This window comes from Furipterus horrens, unplaced genomic scaffold (assembly GCF_987537825.1).
Source record: "Furipterus horrens unplaced genomic scaffold, mFurHor1.1.pri manual_scaffold_2, whole genome shotgun sequence".
Classification (NCBI taxonomy): Eukaryota; Metazoa; Chordata; class Mammalia; order Chiroptera; family Furipteridae; genus Furipterus; species Furipterus horrens.
This window is the reverse complement of record NW_028327172.1, coordinates 89,343,612-89,362,846: the sequence shown is the minus strand read 5'-3', so window position 1 is coordinate 89,362,846 and position 19,235 is coordinate 89,343,612. Positions and strand designations below refer to the sequence as shown.

The 19,235-nt window shown below is 48.7% G+C and overlaps 1 protein-coding gene and 1 pseudogene across 2 annotated transcripts; both read left to right on the top strand.

The window, feature by feature from the left end:
- The first annotated feature begins 3,642 nt into the window (after positions 1-3,642).
- LOC150019037 (type III endosome membrane protein TEMP pseudogene) lies at positions 3,643-4,571 on the top strand (annotated as a pseudogene). The gene is made up of 2 exons (XR_016509235.1): positions 3,643-3,688; positions 3,736-4,571. The product of XR_016509235.1 is annotated as a type III endosome membrane protein TEMP pseudogene (transcript).
- A 1,565-nt stretch (positions 4,572-6,136) lies between these two features.
- TREH (trehalase) lies at positions 6,137-19,234 on the top strand. The gene is made up of 15 exons (XM_090266046.1): positions 6,137-6,283; positions 13,872-13,972; positions 14,107-14,251; positions 14,334-14,421; positions 15,477-15,577; positions 15,741-15,833; positions 15,958-16,074; positions 16,185-16,307; positions 16,549-16,598; positions 16,694-16,888; positions 17,425-17,642; positions 17,904-18,015; positions 18,373-18,485; positions 18,719-18,772; positions 19,016-19,234. Exons 1-15 carry the CDS (start codon positions 6,195-6,197, stop codon positions 19,154-19,156), a joined length of 1,740 nt encoding a protein of 579 aa, XP_090122172.1. The 5' UTR covers positions 6,137-6,194; the 3' UTR covers positions 19,157-19,234.
- Position 19,235: the final 1 nt, after the last annotated feature.

Here is a 19,235-nt window from a genome sequence, read left to right as displayed (position 1 = left end):
AATGAGCACATAAAAGATGCTCAACATTACTAATCATTAGGGAAATGCAAATCAAAACCACAATGAGACAACACTTCATACCCATTAGGATGGCTATTATTAAAACAACAACAACAACAACAACAGACTTCTGGCCACAATGGAGGTCTAGACAGACATGCTGCCTCTTCCTCTACAACTAAGAAGAAATACAACAACCTCAAAAATAGTGACAACCAGAAGTTCCACAAAACAGAACTGCATGGAAGTGCAACAAACACAGATATAAAGAAGATATACTCATCCAGACAGGTAGGAGGGGTAGAGCCAGAGCAGAGAGGACCTGGTGTGTTGGCAGCACCAGCTGTGGCAGCAGCTGCAGCAGTGTCAGACCAATGGAAAGTGCAGTCACACATTTTAAAAAGTAGGGAGAGACACCTGGGAAGTGCTCCCAGCACCAGACCAGATTGCACAGCTCACAGCTCCAGTGCCAGGGAAAATAAAGCCTCATTGCTTCTGACTGTGCAAACAAGTGGGGGTTGGGGCTGATGCAGAAACTGTCAGTCTCTAGGGTAGAGTCCACTTGTTTAAAGGGCCCCCATGGTACTAGAACATCTGCAGACCCACCCACTCTAGGAGCAATGGCCAGGGAAACAGCTAGAGAGGTGACAGTCCCATTTGGAAGTGGGAGAAGTGCCTGGAAAAGGGGTGAGTGCTGAGCAAAGGGCATTGTTCCCTCTCAGACACCTCCCCCACGCACAGCGCCACAAGGTGCTGAAATGGGTTGCCCTGTGCTGATGAATACCAAAGGCTCCACACCTTAAATGTAACAGGTGTGACAGCTCTACCTAAGGAACAGAGGCAAACAAATGCAGGAGCCTGTCAAAATGAGGAGACAGAGAAGTATGGCCCAAAAGGGGGAACAGATCAAGGTTCCAGTGGGAGAACTAAGCAATGAGGAGATAGCCAACCTAACAGATGAGGAGATAGCCAACCTAACAGACATAGAGTTCAAAACATTTGTGATAAAGATGCTCACAGGCTTGACAGATATGCTTAACAATGGCAAATGCATAAGGGAAGAAGTGAAGGCTATGCTAAATGAAACAAAGTAAAATCCACACAAAACCAATGGTGAAGGGAAGGAAAATGGGGTTCAAATCAGTGATATGGAACATAAGGAAGAAAAAAACAGCCAGTACAGAATGAGAAAACAAGAATTGAAAAAAATATATGAGGAGAGGCTTAGGAACCTCTGGGACAATTTTAAAGATACCTATATGTGAATCATAGGGGTGCCAGAAGGAGAAGAGGAAGAGCAAGATTGAAAGCTATGTAAAAAAAATAATAAAGAAAAACTTCCCAAATTTGGCGAAGGAAATAGACATGCGGGTCCGGTAAGCACAGAGAGTCCCAAACAAGCTAGACCCAAGGAGGATCATCCCAAGACACATCATAATTAAAATGCCAAAGGTTCAAGATAAAGAGAGAATCTTAAAAGCAGCAAGAGAAAAGCAGAGAGTTACCTACAAAGGGGTGCCTATAAGACTATCAGCTGACTTTCTCAAAGGAAACTTTGCAAGCAGGAAGGGACTAGCAAGAAGTTTTTGATGTAATGAAAAGCAAGGACCTACAACCAAGATTACTCTATCCAGCAAAGCTATCATTTAGAATGGAAGGGCAGACGAAGTGCTTCCCAGACAAGGTAAAGCTAAAGGAGTTTATCATCAGCAAGCCATTATTATATGAAATGTCAAAGGGACTTACTTAGGAAAAAGAAGATCAAAATTATGAGCATTAAAATGACAACAAACTCACAACTATCAACAACTGAATCTAAAAATTAAAAACAAAATCCAACTAAGCAAACCAGAATAGGAACAGAGTCATAAGTATGGGGATCATTTGGAGGGTTATTGGCTAGGAGGGGGAAGAGGGAGAGATGGGGAAATGGTGCAAGGATTAAGATGCGTAATTGGTAGGCACAAAATAGACAGGGGGAGGTTAAGAATAATATAGGAAAGGGTGAAGCCAAAGAACTTATATTCACGATCCATGGACATGAATTAAGGGGGATAGGATTGCTGGAGAGAAAGGGTGTACTGGGCAGAGGGGAGAAAAGGGAAAAAAAATTGGGACAACTGTAACAACATAATCAATAAAATATACTTTAAAAAGTTGAAATTAAAAGAAAACACCAGAAAATAACAAGTTTTAAAGAGAATGTGGAAACTGGAACCATTGTGCCATGTTGGTGAGATTGTAAAATGGTCTGGCTATTGTGGAAAACAGTCTGGTGCTTCCTCAAAAATTTAACACTGAATTACCATATGATCCAGCAATTCCACTTCTAGGTATATACTCAAAAAAACTGAAAGCAGGGTCTCCAGGATATTTTTATACCCATGTTCATTGCAGCATTATTCACAATAGCCAAAAGGTGAAGGCAACCCAAGTGTCCAACGACAGATGAATGGATGAACAGAACGTGGAATGTACCTACAATGGAATATTATTATTCAGCTTTTAAAAGGAATGAAATTCTGATACATAATGACCCTTTAAAAGATTATGCTAAATAAAGTAAGCCAGACACAAAAGAACAGATGTTGTATGATTCCACCTAGGATAGGCAAATTTGTCAAGACAGAAAGAAAAATAGTTTCCAGGGGCTGCGGGGAGGGCAGTCTGAGGAATTATCACTAAATACTTATAGAGTGTGTGTTTGGGAGCATTAAAAAACGTTTGGGAAATAAGTTAAATTGAATTGTGCACTTAAAAATGGTTCAAACAACAAATTTTGTGTTGTGTTCTTAACCACAATAAAAAATTCAAAGAAAAAAAAAAAAGGAAGGAAGTATTAAGCATCTCGAGGCAGGGATAGCAGGAAGGAGGTGGGCAAACTACCAGCAAGAGTGACTATTCCGGCAGGGCACGGAGGAGGCGGGGCTGGCCAGGGTAGAGGGAGGGCTTAGGGAAAGTGACTCCTGAGCTGGGTCTTCAAGGACAAGGAGAAGCGTAAAAGGGAGTCAGAGCCTAGCTTTGTGGGGCCACAGGATCCTTGAGATCCAGATGAAGGCTTGAACTCTCTATTCAGGTAAACACACATACACATCATCACCCCCCGAAGGCACATACGTGCTCTCCAAATGGTCTCTGAATTCACACTCCTCATTCACTTCCACATCCCCTCTACACACACACACACACACACACACACACACACACACACACACACATTTCCAGGCAATTGTGAGTGTCCTTGGTCCCTCTGGCTTTGCCTGGGAAGAATGCCCAAGCCCCCTGCCTCCGGGTTCCGCCCCACCGCCCCACAGGCCTGCAAATCTCCCTCTTCAACTCTGGACTTTGCACCTGTCACGGGAAATTCACTGCTAAGCCAGGCCCGCAGCCTGAGCAACAGCCTGCTGAGGTGCCCGCCCCTTCCAGGGCCTGTTGGGCCAGCCCCTCCCTCTCAGGGTCCCAACTGCACTGGTGCGCCCCTCTCCCCCCACCACAGGGGGGAGGGTGGTGAGGCTTGCACCAATAGGTTCTCCGCAAAAGCTTGGGAAGATGTAGTTGGTCCTCCCTGTTGGGGGAGTTGCCTGCTGCCCAGCCCTCCGCCCTTCACCCGCGGCTTCAGCCCCGCCTGCAGCGTCCCCAGGTTCTTTCTTACCCTGGATACCCCTCCCCAGGTACTCCTCTGACTCAGGTACTCCACCTGCAGATAATCTCCAGCCCTAGCTGGTCCTCCAACAGGATCTGTGCCCCAGGGTTGCCTGGCACTTGGGATCTCCTTGGAGCCAGGGCCCTTCTGGTCGAGGCCGAGGCTCATGGGTGTCTTCCAGCCTCTCCATGAGTGAGACAAACCAAACCATTGTGGGACCCTCAGAGCTTCCCACAGCATCGGCCATATCCCCTGGACCAGGCACCCGGGGCCCGGGCGTGGCCTGTGCTGGTGGGGGTTGTGCTCGGGGCCATGGTCCTTTCTCTCCTCATTGCACTTGCGGCCAAATGCCACGTCTGCCACAAATACCTCAGCAGCTATCAGCACCGTCCGCTGTCAGAGACAAGGAAGAGGATCTGTCCAGAGATGGGTGAAGATGAGGATGATGATGGCTTCATTGAGGACAATTATATTCAACCTGGGGCCAGTGGGCTGGGGGCGGATGGTAGCAGGAACCACTTCTCCCTCTGAGCCCCTATCTTTGGGTACCCCCTGTCCCCCTCAGCCTGACAGCTTAGGGGCAGCGAATACTACACGGGGGCCATGGAACCTCAGGGACAGAGGTGGCTGGGGTTTAAGGGCTAACCAGGTGTTGAGCAATTTTTCTTCTTTGACACTAGCCACCAAAATGACAATGACCCTCTCTTTTTCAGTAACCCTCAGTGGCTCCCTGCTATTCTCAGGATAAAGCCTGCCAAGGGCCTAACTCTGGAAATAAGGCCCCTGTCAGCACTTGGTTTCCTTTCTTGCCTTCCCTATTATTCTCCCTACGTACCTATTATTACACACCACTACACACAAGATGATAACGCTCAGCAGCTGAAAATCAGTGTGTCAAGTTTCTTACGGAAATTTTTTCCCATCAATAAAGTGAAAGAAAAAAAAAAAAAAGAGTGACTATTCCGGTGGGGAAGGACGGGGCATTGTCAAAGGAAAGCACAGGGCCTGGGCCAACTTCTCTAGGGGCAAATGATACTGGGAAGACCCAAGTTAGGGGGCTACCCCTCCTCGGTTCCTGTTTTGCTCTCAAGAATGAATTGAGGTGAGAGACAGAAAGTATAGTGGAAGTGAGGTAGCAAGTTTATTTATGAAATACACTTGAACATGATGCTGAAAGCGGGCACACAGCTAGTCTGACTGTCTTGCCCATTGGGATTTTAGGGGTTATATGCTTCCAGCCAGCCTCCAGGTACCCCATCTTCTTCCTTTCTCAGGACCTTGGGATCAACATACAGTTTCAAAGTCTTCCTTTCCCAGATAGTGGAAATAATACACAGAATTTCAAGGCCCCCTTCCTCCTGGCTTATCATATAGTTCCTTTTGTGACCTTTGGAACACCTGGCAATCTTATCGGACTGGCTCAGGACTATTGAATTAATGAGTTAATGAGTGAGACCTGTCTCCCTCCCCCTCCCTGCCTTGGTTTGCTATCTATCTTGCCTAACAGCAAACACTGTCCAGGCACTACAATTAGCATCCTGGACAGCAGGCCTGAGGCATGGAGGAAAGACACACAGACAATTACTAAGCTCAGATGCTTGGTAGTCGGCAGTATGGCCCTTCCCCCATCCCATATGTCATTTCAGCCCCAGTCATCAATGCTGGGCCATTGCTACAGCCTCCTGCTGTGCCCCGGACCACCCTCCACGACTTTAATTCATCTGCCCTAATGCTGAGGGGTCAGCTTCCTAAAGCAAATCTAATCCTGCTGCCTCAGCTCACAAGCTTCTCTGGGAAACTGCTGCCCCCTTTGTTTGGCCAAGGCTATTTACAGGCTGGTGCCAACATGTTCCCCTGGCCTTGCCTCCCACCCCTCCCCTGCACCAACCCCAAGTTCTATCTGGCCAGGCTGAGCTTCTCATGTTCCCTTAACAGTGTGCTCTGCATACATTGAAATGGTCTCCAGCCCAGTCCCTTGGCAAACTCCTAAGTAATCTTGAAGACCCATTGCAAAAGTCACCGCTATGTTGAGTCATCCTGACTCTTCCTCAGAAGGGATGGTTGTGGCCTCCTGTCCCACAGGATTTCTTGTAGATAATTGACTTTCACACTACACCTGGAACAGAATCTTGAGCTAGTCTGTGTAAAATGTTAAAGGAATGGGTAACCTTCTGAGGTCTTGGGGCCGCCCAAGCAACTGGCATCTTGGCCAAAGATGTGTGACCCAATTATGTTCCCTGCATTCAGGTGCCCATTCCCCCATCCTTATTCCCCAACCATGTGACTCTGAGGGAGGGGCCTGAGTAGTGGTACTAGCTGAGACTGAAAAATGGAGGAGGAGAAAAAGTACAGATTTGGAGGTGAAGGTGGTCTCTATGAGCTAAGAGAAGGAGTGGCAAATAGGCCACATGTAAACCAGGCACACATACCCCTCAGGTGACCACGCCTCAGATGTGGACTTTGGCTGCCCTGGCAGGGCAGGTGAGCCAGGATGTGCCCCAGCAGGCAGGAGGTGCCTGAGTTTGCTCATTTGGCTGACGCCATAGCCAGCATGCCTGAGAAGACTTGGGAGCTGTGTCTGCTGCTTCTGCTGGGGCTGGGCCTGGGGTCCCAGCAGGCCCTACCCCCACCCTGTGAGAGGTAGGAGTGGAGGAGGCAGCTGGGAATGGGTCAGGGAGGCTGAGATGAAATCTCAAGCACTGAGGGGTCAGACTTTCAGCGAGAAGGGTAGGAAAGGAAATTCAGTCTCCTTGTGTAGCAGGCTCTCTGCTGGGCACTGACCTCCCGTGTAAGGAAATATCCTGCCTGAAGTTGGCCTATGCCTGGTGGAGGAGCCTGCCGCAAGCCCTCCTTCCTACCCTCCCTCCAAGCTGCTCCTTGAAGTGTGCAGGGCTGTTCTAAGGGTCATTCTCGAAACGTTTTGCCTAATTTACCTAACCTCAATGTGAGGAGGAGCAGAAGGAACTGAAACGAGCTCCTGGGTTTAACCTCTGACTCCTGTGACAAAGGACAAGTCAAAGCGCTTTCAGAGCCATAGTTTCCACCTCTAAATAATATAAAGATGAGAGACCCTGTCTTGCCTCCCAGACACACAAGGCATCGTCCATTCTTTGTCAACATGGATTATTAAGCTTTCACCACGCCTTCTTGGGCGGCAGCAGTGAACAAGAAAAATGAGGCCTCTGCCTTCACTGACCTTACATAATAAACAAGAAAAGAAATAGAAGCTAAACAGTGAGAGAAGCGCAATTAAAGGTAAATTGAAGTTAGGGGACCACTCGTGGGGGCGTGAATAGAATGTGTTTCAGATAGGAGGAGGTGGTCAAGTGTCTTTGAGAAGGTGATGTGAGAGTGCAATTGTGGAAGGAACCATCCTGTGCAGATCTGGGAGAAGACAGTCCAGCGTGGAAACTGCAATACAAAGGCCCTGGGGTCACTGCTCAAGGATCAGGAAGAAGGCCTGTGCGGTTGGGACAAAAGTGGGAATAGGCTGGAGGATGTAAGAGCTCCAGGGGAGTGGGGACTGGGGTTTAGGCTTCAGTGGCAGGACCAGAAAGGTGAGAAATGGTTCCGTATGGGACATATTTTGGAGGTTGAGCTGAAGAAACTTGCTGCTGATTGATTCTGGAATATAAAAGGGAAAGGGCATATCTCATATAATTCACAGACTTTTGTCCTGAGCAGTTGTAAAAGGGATTTCAGGAAAGCTGTGTGATCAAATTGGTTGCCAAAAGTACAGAAAGAACATTGTTGGGAGTTCCTAAGGCCATCCTCAGCTCCAGGGATTTCCTAGTACTCACCAAATGGCCATACCCATAGTTATAATTTATTACAGTGAAAGGATACAGATTAAAATCAGGAAAGGTAAAACGCATATAGGGCCCTGGCCAGTGTGGCTCAGTTGGTTGGAGCGTCATCGCATAATCAAAAGGTTGCAGGTTCAATGCCTGGTCAGGGCACATACCTATGTTGCAAGTTTGATTCCACATCGAGGTGCATATGAGAGGCAACTGATTGATGTCTCTCTCTCTCTCTCTCTCTCTCTCTCTTTCTTCCTTTCTCTCTACAAGCAATGAAAAAATATGTCCTCAGGTAAGGATTTAAGAAAAAAGGTATATAGGGCAGAGACCAAGAGAGAAAAAAATACAAGCTTCCACTTACCTTCTCCCAATGTATTTATACAGACAGCACCTAATTTTTCCAGCAACAATGTGTGACAACACCCATGAACTATGGCAGCCTGGAAGCTCATCTGGGCCTTGTTGTCCAGGGTTTTTACTGGGGACCAGTTACAGAAGGATGGAGTATACACATGGCTGACCTTAGTTACTCAGTCTCTAAGTCTCTAAAGGTCAAAGTGATACTGGGTGGCTCTTGGCCCCCACATTATTAGCATAAAGTATCTGACATGGTCTAAGGCCATGGGCACACAAAGACTTATCTGTCAGAGCAAAATATGAAACCTGAGGGGTTTATGTGAATTCCTGAAGTTGTAGCCAGTTAGTCAGAAGTAGGGGTAGGCAGGGGAGAGCAACAGGGGGTAAACTGGGGCAACTGTAATAAAACAACAATTAAAAAAATTAAGAAAAAAAAGAACTGAACTTGCAACTGGTGCTTGGAGTAAGGGCAGTCATATTGGGGACTGTGCCCTTGACTTGGTGGTGGAGTCTGAGCTAAATGGTCAGTGCCAGAATTATATTGCAATATTGCAGTTGGTGTCAGAAAATGTGTGATTTACTAGAATGACCTCAACTCACTGAAACATGTGGCTTGGGAAGAGTGAGATGAAAAGAAAGGGGATGATTTAATTCCTGAATGGCCACGGGGTCACCTGTGGTTTAGAAAAGGAGTTGTGCTGTGATGGTTACTAAAGGTAAAAGTTAGCAATAGAGTTATAAAATGATGGATCCATCTCCTGGGGTGTTGGCTCACTGGATGCATAAGAAAATTCAAAATAATAAGTTAATGTTACCTATAATAGCAAAGTTGAAAGTGATAGATGGGTTAAGCTTAGATTCTGGCCAGTCCAACCTACAGCTTCTTGTCTCAGGGCCCCTGCCACTAGCCTCAGATCCATTTCATAAGAAAAAAAAATATTCTGAAACAACAAATAACAAAGAAGATTCTCCAGAGAATGGGTTAGACCAGAGATTTTCAACTTTTTTTCATTTCATGGTACATATAAACTAATTACTAAAATATTTTTGTCAATCTGACCGAAAAATTAGGTATAATTTTGGGTTATTCACACCGGACAGCTATTGTTGTGTTGGCTGTTGCCATTTTTTTAAATTTGACAATCTAAGGGAAAAGAGGTCGGTGCCCCTGACTAAATAGTATTGCATGTTTTGAAAATTCTTGCAGCACACTGGTTGAAAACTGCTAGGTAGATGAAGAAGAGAGCCAATGGACTCATCCCAGCAGGGAGATCTCTTTAAATGGTTATTAAGAAACGTTTGCTTTACTCACAGAGAAAAGGGGGAGTCCAGAGACTCATCCCAGCAGGGTGGAAATCTTTAAGCAGTTACTAAGAAGTGGGATGAATAAAGCAGCTGTTGATAGGATCAAAACAAAAATCTTAATGCATCACTCCTAGAGATTGAGTGGACCCATGGGAGTCCCCCAAATGAAAGGGTCACAAATGAATCTGCTTTATTTTCCCCACTTCGGTGGAATTTAGAAAATAGCAAGGCAGTGAGAAATCTGACCTCCAGTCTGCTCCGGTAATAGTCCTGAAATTTAATCAGGATAGAGATTGATCAGAATACCTTATATCTGTCCCCTGCTGAGCACTTGAAGCCTTATGCACATGAATGGGCAAAATGGTCAAAAGTTAGAGAAGTTTCTTGGACTCTGTAACAAGAAAGCCCTGTGCCCTGTGGTACCAAAAGCCACTGGTGATGCCTTAACAGGGGCTACAATCAGACTGAGAGGATAATGGGATGCAAAAGTTGATGGGATTAAGGTGAAAGTTCAGATGAAATATGGAATGTTTAAACAGGCTTTATGTCAAGCAGTTGTTTCTCCTTCACCCAAACGTTTCATAGGAATGGATGTTATGTCTGACTGGGGAACACTTCCCCTACCGAGTATTATAAACCAAACCTGTTGGTGAAATCCTAAGAAGGTCACAATTCAAAATGCAAGGGTTGATGAAACAAAGGTGAAAGTTCAGATAAAAACTGGTATCTTTGAACAATTATGTGGAGTGATTGCATCTATTTCACCTGAATGTGTTATGGGGGTGGATATTGTGTCTGACCAGGGGATGTTTCCACTACCTAGTCCTATAAAACAAAAAGCATGTAAATCTGCCCATCAAGCAATATTATTTGGGCATTGCAAATGATAACTAATAATGTTGCCTGAGTCCACATAGATCATAGCCTTCTATGCAGCACAGACTGGGAGTATAGCCAAGACCTGTGGGCACCTCCCAGCATGACTACTGGGACTTTGGACAAAAGAATCAAGAATTTTCATTTGAAAGGCAATTACTAGCAGGCTACCAGACATTAATTGAAACTTCCCATATAATCACTTTGAAACCTGAGGTACCCGTAATATATTGAGTGATTTTGGAGAAATGCTCTAGGAGAGAGGGCAGTGCCCATAAGAGTTCCATAATAAAATGAAACAGGTTTACACAGGGATATAATACTAGGGGAATGTGGAGGAACTCAGGGTATTGCAAAGTAGGTATTCTTTTCCCCTAGGACTAACTTTGGAACCACCTGAGGAGCTGTCACTCTATTGCCACTTGGACAGTGCCTTATAAACAGCTCTCAATTGGTGGTTTATGGATGGTAGTGCCAAGGTGAACACAGAGCATACTGTTTGGAAGGCTACTGTTGATTAAAGATGATAAAATCAAATCTGCTCGGTGAGATGAATTACATGAATTACAGATTTACATAGTTGACAATATGTTTGGGTTTTTACCTACTCTCAGTCAGCTGCCTGGTCATATGATCAGGCAGAAGGGCAATGGAAAATTGACCTATAAAAATAATGTTTTTATGTGGTACAATCCTATGGAAATTACTATGGGAATTTCAGGGGTATAGTAAAGGGCATTGATGCCCTTCAGAAGAACACCCTTCCTTGATCAGAAGGTAAATAAAACCAGCAAGTGGGTACCCCATACTCATATGAGGTGGCCACTTCAGTTCCTGAACTAAATGGACTCTGGGGGGCTGCAGCAATGCAGCAATGGGCTGCATCTAGATATATTCCACTTGTACTCTCTGACGCACAAAATCTAATAGGAACTGTTCTGCCTGTCAATAAGAAAGACTACAGATGGCTGTCAGGCAGGGTCCGATGGAAATAATGTGCATATAGCTTGCAAGACAGACTGATGTTGGAAGACTTAGAAGGCTACAGTGAGTCCTAAAGAAACAGACACCCAGTAATCTGAAAACTTAGAGTAAAACGACACTGGCATTTTCCTAGAGTTTTCTTTAGTTGTCAACAGTTTGTCTAGCTCATCATCATATCCTAAGATAAAAAGGTCCCCCAGGGCAATGCCACTCAGGGCTGCAGGCACCCATTCAACTTTGTCAGGTTCCAAAGGCAGGTGTGCTCATGGCAAACATACGAGGTGTGTCCAGAAAAGGTCCAGCCATTGTTATAATATAATGAGAATGGTTTGCACAACATTGACCTAACCTTGCAGCCAAGGAGAGTGGACTGGAATGTGCATGCGTGAACAATGAGGACTCCACTGTTCCTGTCAGTGGGGGCAATAGATGCCCTTGAGTGAGCACATGTACTGTGTGACTGTGGCATTCAAAATGACTGAGTGAGTAGAGCACTGAATCTGCATCAAATTTTGTGTTAAGCTTGAAGATTCTTCCATAGAAACTTTTCAGATGATTTAGAAGGCCGCAGCTATGGGCAACTGGTGACTGGCAGCTTCATCATGAGAATGTGCACGCTAATGCATCATGTCTCCTGCAGAGTGTTTTGGCAAAACATCAACTGACCCAAGTGACTCAGCCTCCCTACAGCCCAGATTTGGTGCCCTGTGACTTCTCACTTTTCCCAAACTATAATCACCTTTGAATGGGAAGAGATTTCAGACCATTGAGATTCAATAAAATATGATCCGGCAGCTGATGGAGATTGGGAGAATTATGTGAGGTGCCGAGGTGCCAAGTTGCTTACTTTGAAGGGGAATGAGGTGTCATTGTCCTATGTACAATGTTTTTTGTATCTTGTATCTCCTTCAATAAATGTCTCTATTTTTCATATTACATGGCTGGATACCTTCTGGACAGACCTCATATGGCTTCATCACTTCAGACATCTGGTATAATTGTGCTCAAGACAGTATTAACTTCCTGTTCTGAGCCTCTCTTCCAGGCAACAACGTAATGTCAGATTTCCCATTTTTGTTGAATACCCATTTAATTATCCCTTTACCCCCAGCTACTAGTTCTCCTCTCTATTTGTCATTAATGTTTACTAAACATTTCCACCTTCGGAGGAAACACAAGGTTTGGCCACTGTGCTGGTCCAGGTTGCTGGCAGTGCTTCCCTGAAGTTCCCCTCTCATTGATAAGATATAATTACATAGGTACAGGATGAGAGGGCTATTCCTACCACTAGGCAATGCAGCTGCATTCACTGACAACCCAGTTTAGGCAGATGGGATGTAAGCACAACCTGTCCCATCAGACCCTCAGGAAATCTGACATAAATGTTTAAAGGTATAATTACATTTTCTTGCTTAGGGATCATCCCTGCTTATGGCACCTATAGCTGTATTCCTGGTCCTGGGGATCATTGCATCAGGTAGAAAAAAAAGCAAGCTGAAGTGATGTGGAAAAGAATTGTATAGTCCTATCAGCAACCTCTCCCCAGATCCCCTCAAAAGCAGAGAGATCTATCCAGTAGGGACCTTCCCTTGACCCCCCTAAATGTGAAGTTGTGTAAGCCAGCCCTTCATGCTTTTCTCTCTCCCCATTTGGGACAACAAATGTTTCAATTGCCTCCTCCAATTTCCTGTCAAGCCACCACTCTGAGGATATATGTAACATGATGTGTTCACTTGACTCCATGGGACTATGGGCTGTCCAAATGAGTACAGTATCTTCTGTTGCAATATAGTATCTTATAGTATTTTAAGCATTTTCATCTACAACCAGGTATGTGAAGCTACTTTAATGTGCCCCTTAGTGATTTCCTTGGGTTATATCCCACACAGACATTTCTTTAATCATTCAGTTTTCCACAGCCTATCTGCCAGGCCATTGCCCTCTGCCTGTGAGTCAATAAAAACCTAAACCTAGGAGCTTTTACCATTCAATTCTTCCATCACTGCAAAGGAAACAGCATGCAATTCAGCCCATTGAGCTGATTTGTTCTTAAGTTTGCCAGAGCTTTCCATCAGTCAGAGCACAGTGCCTTCCAAATAAGATACTGTCTGTCGCTTTGGAAGTGTCATTAGTAAACCAAGTATCTTTTTGTTGGTCAATAGCGAGTTGTTCAGAGGGCACCTCCTGGTGGCTCCTCAGGTGCTTCCAAAGCCCCAGCCCTGCAGAAAAAGAGGTCACCTGCTCTTATGTTCCTCCTTGCATTCCCCAAGTATCATATTCCCGTGCAAACCATTTCAATTTTATTAAGGAACTCTTTGGGGGTACTGCCTTCTTTATCAGAGTGTTTCTCTGACATCACCCAAGATACAATGCATATTTCAGGTTTCAGGAATATTTTATGCCCTTCAGGCACAGAGGCAGTTTCAATCAACACCCGATTGCAAACTAGTGATTGTATCCCAAATGGTATATATATATTATATCCTACATCTGGAAATTTCCTGATCCAAAAATCTCAGCAATTGCCACTGGGTGCAACTCACAGGCTTTTGCCATAAGCCCCTCTGATGGGGTCTGCACATGGCAACTGTACAGAAAAATGGTTCATCTTATTCTAATGCATCGCTTACTAAAGTGGTGGTCTTATTTTGTCCATCGAATATGCCATACAGTCTCAAATTAACAACTGATGTGGGCTCAGGAAATTGTTCAGGTCCTTTACTTCACAGAGATCCACCTACTTCTCTCAGCCTTCTATGTCATCGCCACCCATAAACCTCTACCACACATGCGCACATGCACACACACACCGCTCTTATTGGTCCAGGGAATATTCCCAGACTCTTGCCTTTCTTCTCTCCTAATGGCGCAGCCTGACCTGCCCCCTTTCTCGGTTCTCTCTGCAGTCAGATTTACTGCCATGGGGAGCTCCTGCACCACGTTCAGATGGCCAAGCTCTACCAGGATGACAAGCAGTTTGTGGACATGCCACTGTCCTCGGCTCCAGGTGAGGCGCCCGCAGACCCCGCCTTCTCCTGAATCTTCCATCAAAGACGGCTGGGACGAGTCCAGGCAGGGGGGTCTCTGATCAGGGAGGAGCTTGCGGGGTTCCCTTGATCCCTCCCTGTGCCTGTCTCCCAGATCAAGTTTTACAGCACTTCAACAAGCTGGTCAACACCCACAACCACAGCATCCCCCCACAGCAGCTGCGGGTGTTCCTCCAAGAACACTTCCAAGCTGCGGGGCAGGAGCTTCAGCCCTGGGTCCCTGAAGACTGGAAAGACAGGTATTACCCTGGACAAGAAGCAGGAGAGGGCCCTTCAAATGGGGCTGCCTCCCTGAACCCTGCAGGGCCGATGTCCTTCCAGCCCCCGGTTCCTACAGAAGATCTCAGACTCCAAGCTGCGAGCGTGGGCAGGGCAGCTGCACCAGCTCTGGAAGAAGCTGGGAAAGAAGGTATATCCTGGGCCTGAGAGAGGGATGTGGCAGCTTGGTGCCCACCCTGCCCCTATAGCAAAGATTGGGACTTGTTTCCCAAGAACACAGCCTCTCACACCCTGAGTCCTTGAAGAGAAGTTCCCTAGAAAGTAATTCTGAGAGGGAGCGGAGGAACATCTGCTTCTAACTCCTCACCTCCTCCAAGAAGCCCTCTCCTCAGGCAAATCTAGCCTGTTCTGCCACCTCCACACTGCCCAGTCCTGTCTCTCCTGCTGTACTCTCCCTTCCTTGAGCTCCCGAGGACTCTGCTCTGCTCAGGAATAATCATTGCTACCGCTGATTGTGACCCAGCCATGTGATCAGCACAGTCCTCTGCTGGTGCTTTCTCTCCTTTATCCGAGGCTCAGAGAGGGCAGTGGTTTGCCCAAGGCTCCAGGGCCCTGGCCCCCACAGGCAGGATGAAGCCCCAGCTCCTTCACTGGTGTGGGCTGCTTCTTCAGCCAGGCCCCATTGGGACCTGAGCCTAGTTCCACCGCTCCCCTCAAAACCCCCCTCCCACTAAAACCATACTCACTCATACAGAACTAGCAGGGAAGAAACAGTGAGATACCTGACGCAGGCTCAGAGCAAGCTCCCCTCTCATCCTACCCTGCTCTCCCCCGGCCACGGTCACCACATCCACCTGGGCCAGAAAATGGGGGTCGTTATTCTCTGGGTCTGGCTTGGTGAAGGTAGCAGAGATTCGGGGTGCAAGGGGAGCTGGAGGAAAGGGTCCCACACCTGGGTCCTAGTAGTGGCACCACTGCTGGTGCCAGGCTGAGTGGCTGGGGCTCCTACACGCCACAGAGCACAGCAGGGACTGAGAGGCCTGCACGTGGAGGTGAGCCATCAGGTCCCCAGTGCCAGTCCTTGACTGAGCCCACAAGGCTGAGCAGCAGCAGAGCAGAGCCCAAGCCCAAGGCCAAGCTTCCTGGCTTGACAGCCCACAGCTGCCAGGCCTCCAGTGGCCCAGCCCTCTCCAGACGCCGGGCTGTGGGGCCTAGGCTTCCTGTGCCCTTTTCTCCCGGCTTCAGGTGAAGCCAGAAGTCCTCCGCCAGCCTGAGCGGTTCTCTCTGATCTACTCTCATCACCCCTTTGTTGTGCCTGGTGGGCGCTTTCTGGAATTCTACTACTGGTGAGCAGCCAGGAGCTTTCGGGATGGGAGTGGTGGGGAGCCCAGAATGAGCAAGCGTGGTGGCCTGAGCAGGGTGGGCCACCCTGGTGGGGCCTGGGTATGCAGGGCAGAGAGCGGGGAGCAGGGAGCCTGGCTGGGGTACCTGAGCTGTCCCTTTCCCCAGGGACTCCTACTGGGTGATGGAGGGTCTGCTCCTCTCTGAGATGCCAGAGACGGTGAAGGGCATGCTGCAGAACTTCCTGGACCTGGTACAAATGTAAGAGGGGGCCCAGCACCTCAAGGTCTGGTGGAGGACAGGCAGGTGCCATGGTCTTGGAGCTGGGTTTGCCTTGGCTCTGACGGTTGGGCAGGGGCATGTGAGCAGGCCTCCTTCTTGGCAGCTACGGACATGTCCCCAACGGGGCCCGCGTGTACTACCTGCAACGCAGCCAGCCCCCACTCCTGACCCTCATGATGGACCGCTATGTGACCTACACCAACGACACGGCCTTCCTACGGTGGGTACCCCCTCCTCGTGCTGTGCTGCAGGCTCCCCATACATGAATCCTCCCAGGGTGGGATTGGGGAGGTGTGCCTGGGCTGAGGTGGTGCCTGGCTCTACCCCCAGGGAGAACATTGGGACTCTAGCCTTGGAATTGGACTTCTGGGCTAAGAACAGGAACATCTCCGTGAGCGTGGGAGGAAAGCGCTACGTCCTGAATCGCTATTATGTTCCTTATGGAGGACCCAGGTGAGGAACTGAAGGGAAAGCCTCTCAATATCTTATCTATTCACTCTCGTTTGGTTGCCACCAGACCCCCGGGCAGGAGGGCAAGTGAGGTAGGCTCACCTCTTAGATGGTGCGACTGGTAGCCATGGGCATTTCAGGGTTGTGGGGCCCAAGGTTCGCTGAGTGAACAGGGCTGAGCCTCAGCTTAGGCACAGAGGGCACGGAGCCTCCCGGTGCCAGCTGCCCACTCTCTGCTTGCTAGGCCAGAGTCCTACAGCAAAGATGCTGAGCTGGCACACACCCTGCCCGAAGGTGAGTAGCAGCAGCATAAGGGTGGCTGGATAGAGCTGGGTGCCTGCTGTGGTGTCAGGCTCTAGTCTTCTGTGTGCTGCCTTCTATCCTCACAGGGGACCGGGAGGCTCTGTGGGCTGAGCTCAAGGCTGGGGCTGAGTCCGGCTGGGACTTCTCTTCACGCTGGCTCCTCAGAGGGCCAAACCCCGACTTGCTCAGCAGCATCCGAACCAGCAGACTTGTGCCTGTTGACCTCAATGCCTTCTTATGCCAGGCAGAGGAGCTAATGAGCAACTTCTACACCAGTCTTGGTGAGCAGGCCAACAGGAGGGGAGGAAAGGATGTGCTTGCCAGGCTTGAGTCCCTGCCTCAGCCTTGGCAATAGAACTGGAAGTAGGACCTTGGGTGAAAGGCCTCCGCCTTTTAGCCTGCTCAATACTGCACCCCTAGTGTAGGCAGGGCAGGATACAAATGGAGCCCACTCTTATCTTCATTCCGTTCATGTCCAATGATAGGACACCCTAGTCCACGCATTCAAACTCCCTTCATTCTTCTTCCAAAACAGCTGCCCTTTGATCCCTCAGAGATAGGGAATTCATATAGTCAGTGACCTCCCAGGGACGCACCCAGGGAACAGGACAGTGCAGGTCTTGGGAGCCCTAAAGGGCCATTTGCTCAAGTTATTCTGGGCCCTAGAAGCTTGAAATGTGGCAGGCTCCATGTAGGCTTGTCCCGTTAGCCCTTGGTGATAATAGAAGGAGGAGGTCAAAGTAGTAGACCTCTGGAAGTTCATGGGGTCCAAGAGCAAGGGCCCTGGTTATTCCATCTAAACCAAGTGTCACTCCAGGGAATGACTCTCAAGCCACGAAGTACAGAAATTTGCGGGAACAGCGCTTGGCTGCCCTGAAGGCCATCCTTTGGGATGAGGAGAAAGGTGCCTGGTTTGACTATGACCTTGAAAACAGAAAGAAGAACCAAGAGTTTTACCCATCCAACCTCGCTCCTCTCTGGGCAGGCTGCTTCTCAGACCCAGGCACTGTGGACAAGGCTCTGAAATACCTAGAGGTGAGGGGGCAGCAGGGCACGTTGTGACACTGGGAGCAGGGCCACTTGCTCTCTCCCTAACTCTGAGCAGTGACCTCTGGCAAGTGGCAGCCGCCCTTCCTGTGTCTTAGCCTGACAATCCTGATGCAGCCACCAGAGGGCAGGTGTGAGCCAAGAAGAGGTGAAGCCCTGGAAAGGGACATCTGACTTGAGGAAGGCCCAGCCGCCTGGCTCCCCGCCCAGCCCCGACCCACAGCCATAGTAATGTCTGGAACATTGCAGGACAGCCAGATACTGACCTATCAATATGGGATCCCAACCTCTCTCCGGAAGACAGGGCAGCAGTGGGACTTCCCCAATGCCTGGGCGCCCCTACAGGACCTGGTCATCAGAGGTAGGAGGCAGAGATGGTGCATATCCCAGGCCCTTACTGCCTGGTTGTAGTCAGCTTCCCTAATACTGGGGAGTTGTGAACAAAGGATGTGTGTGTGTGTGGGGGGGGATCTCTCTGACTCGTCTGCTCTCTCAGCCTCCCACTCAGCAAACATGTCCCCGCCACCTGTCAGAGTAATCAGCCCTCCTCTCCCTCCCAAACTGGGCCCTGGATTAGAGCAGGTTCGCTTGTGGGTCCAGAAAGGAGGTCATAGGGCCTGGGCCTCTTTCTCTCCTTAAGAAGTTAGGCTCAGGCTTCTACTCCCCCTGGGACGGGGGGCTCTGTAAATTCAGGGTCCTGCCTCGGGGTGGGGTCTAGGTCTGGCCAAGTCACCGTCACCCCGGACCCAGGAAGTAGCTTTCCAGCTGGCGCAAAATTGGATTCGAACCAACTTTGATGTCTACTCCAAAAAATCAGTCATGTATGAGAAGGTGAGCTGGCTCTGGGCCCAATCCCGCCAGTCCTCCCCCACATGGTGAGATGGGGAATTGTCAGGCTTTGCAAAGCACAGGCCGAGGGACAGGGCGGCACCCAGTGGCTATTCCTGGACACTGCAGGGGTAAGAGCCAGAGACTACAGCACCTTCTCCCAAAGGGTTCCCATTTCCCGCTCCCCAGAGGGCCAGAGATAGTACTGACCTTAGAGCTTGTCCTCTTGTCCCCAGTATGACATCAGCAACGGTGGACAGCCAGGAGGTGGAGGGGAATATGAAGTTCAGGTGAGTGGGCCATCTTACAGGGAATTTGGGGGCTCTGCTGTCCCCACAAACTGACCATGACCTTCCCCCACTTAGGCCTGTTTGCTCCTATGTATGTGTCCACAGGGAGGAGCCTGACTGGTACTCTTTGGTACCCCTAGGATTAGGCAGGGCCAGAGCCCCTGGGGAGAGATCCCACACACACCTAAAAGCACTTGGAGCCTTCCCCAGATGTCTTGCTCCACTGGCCATGTCTCTCTCCAGGAGGGGTTTGGCTGGACCAATGGAGTGGCCCTGATGCTCCTGGACCGCTATGGTGACCGGTTGAGTTCAGGGACCCGGACAGCTTTCCTGGAGCCCCACTGCCTTGCAGCTGCCCTTCTGCTTAGCCTCCTGCGACAGTAATGGGCCCCAGTGCCCCATCTGCCTTCAGTTCCTCTTCTGGCTCCAGTTCCTGCCTCATTAAACCTGTGCTCAAGTCCCT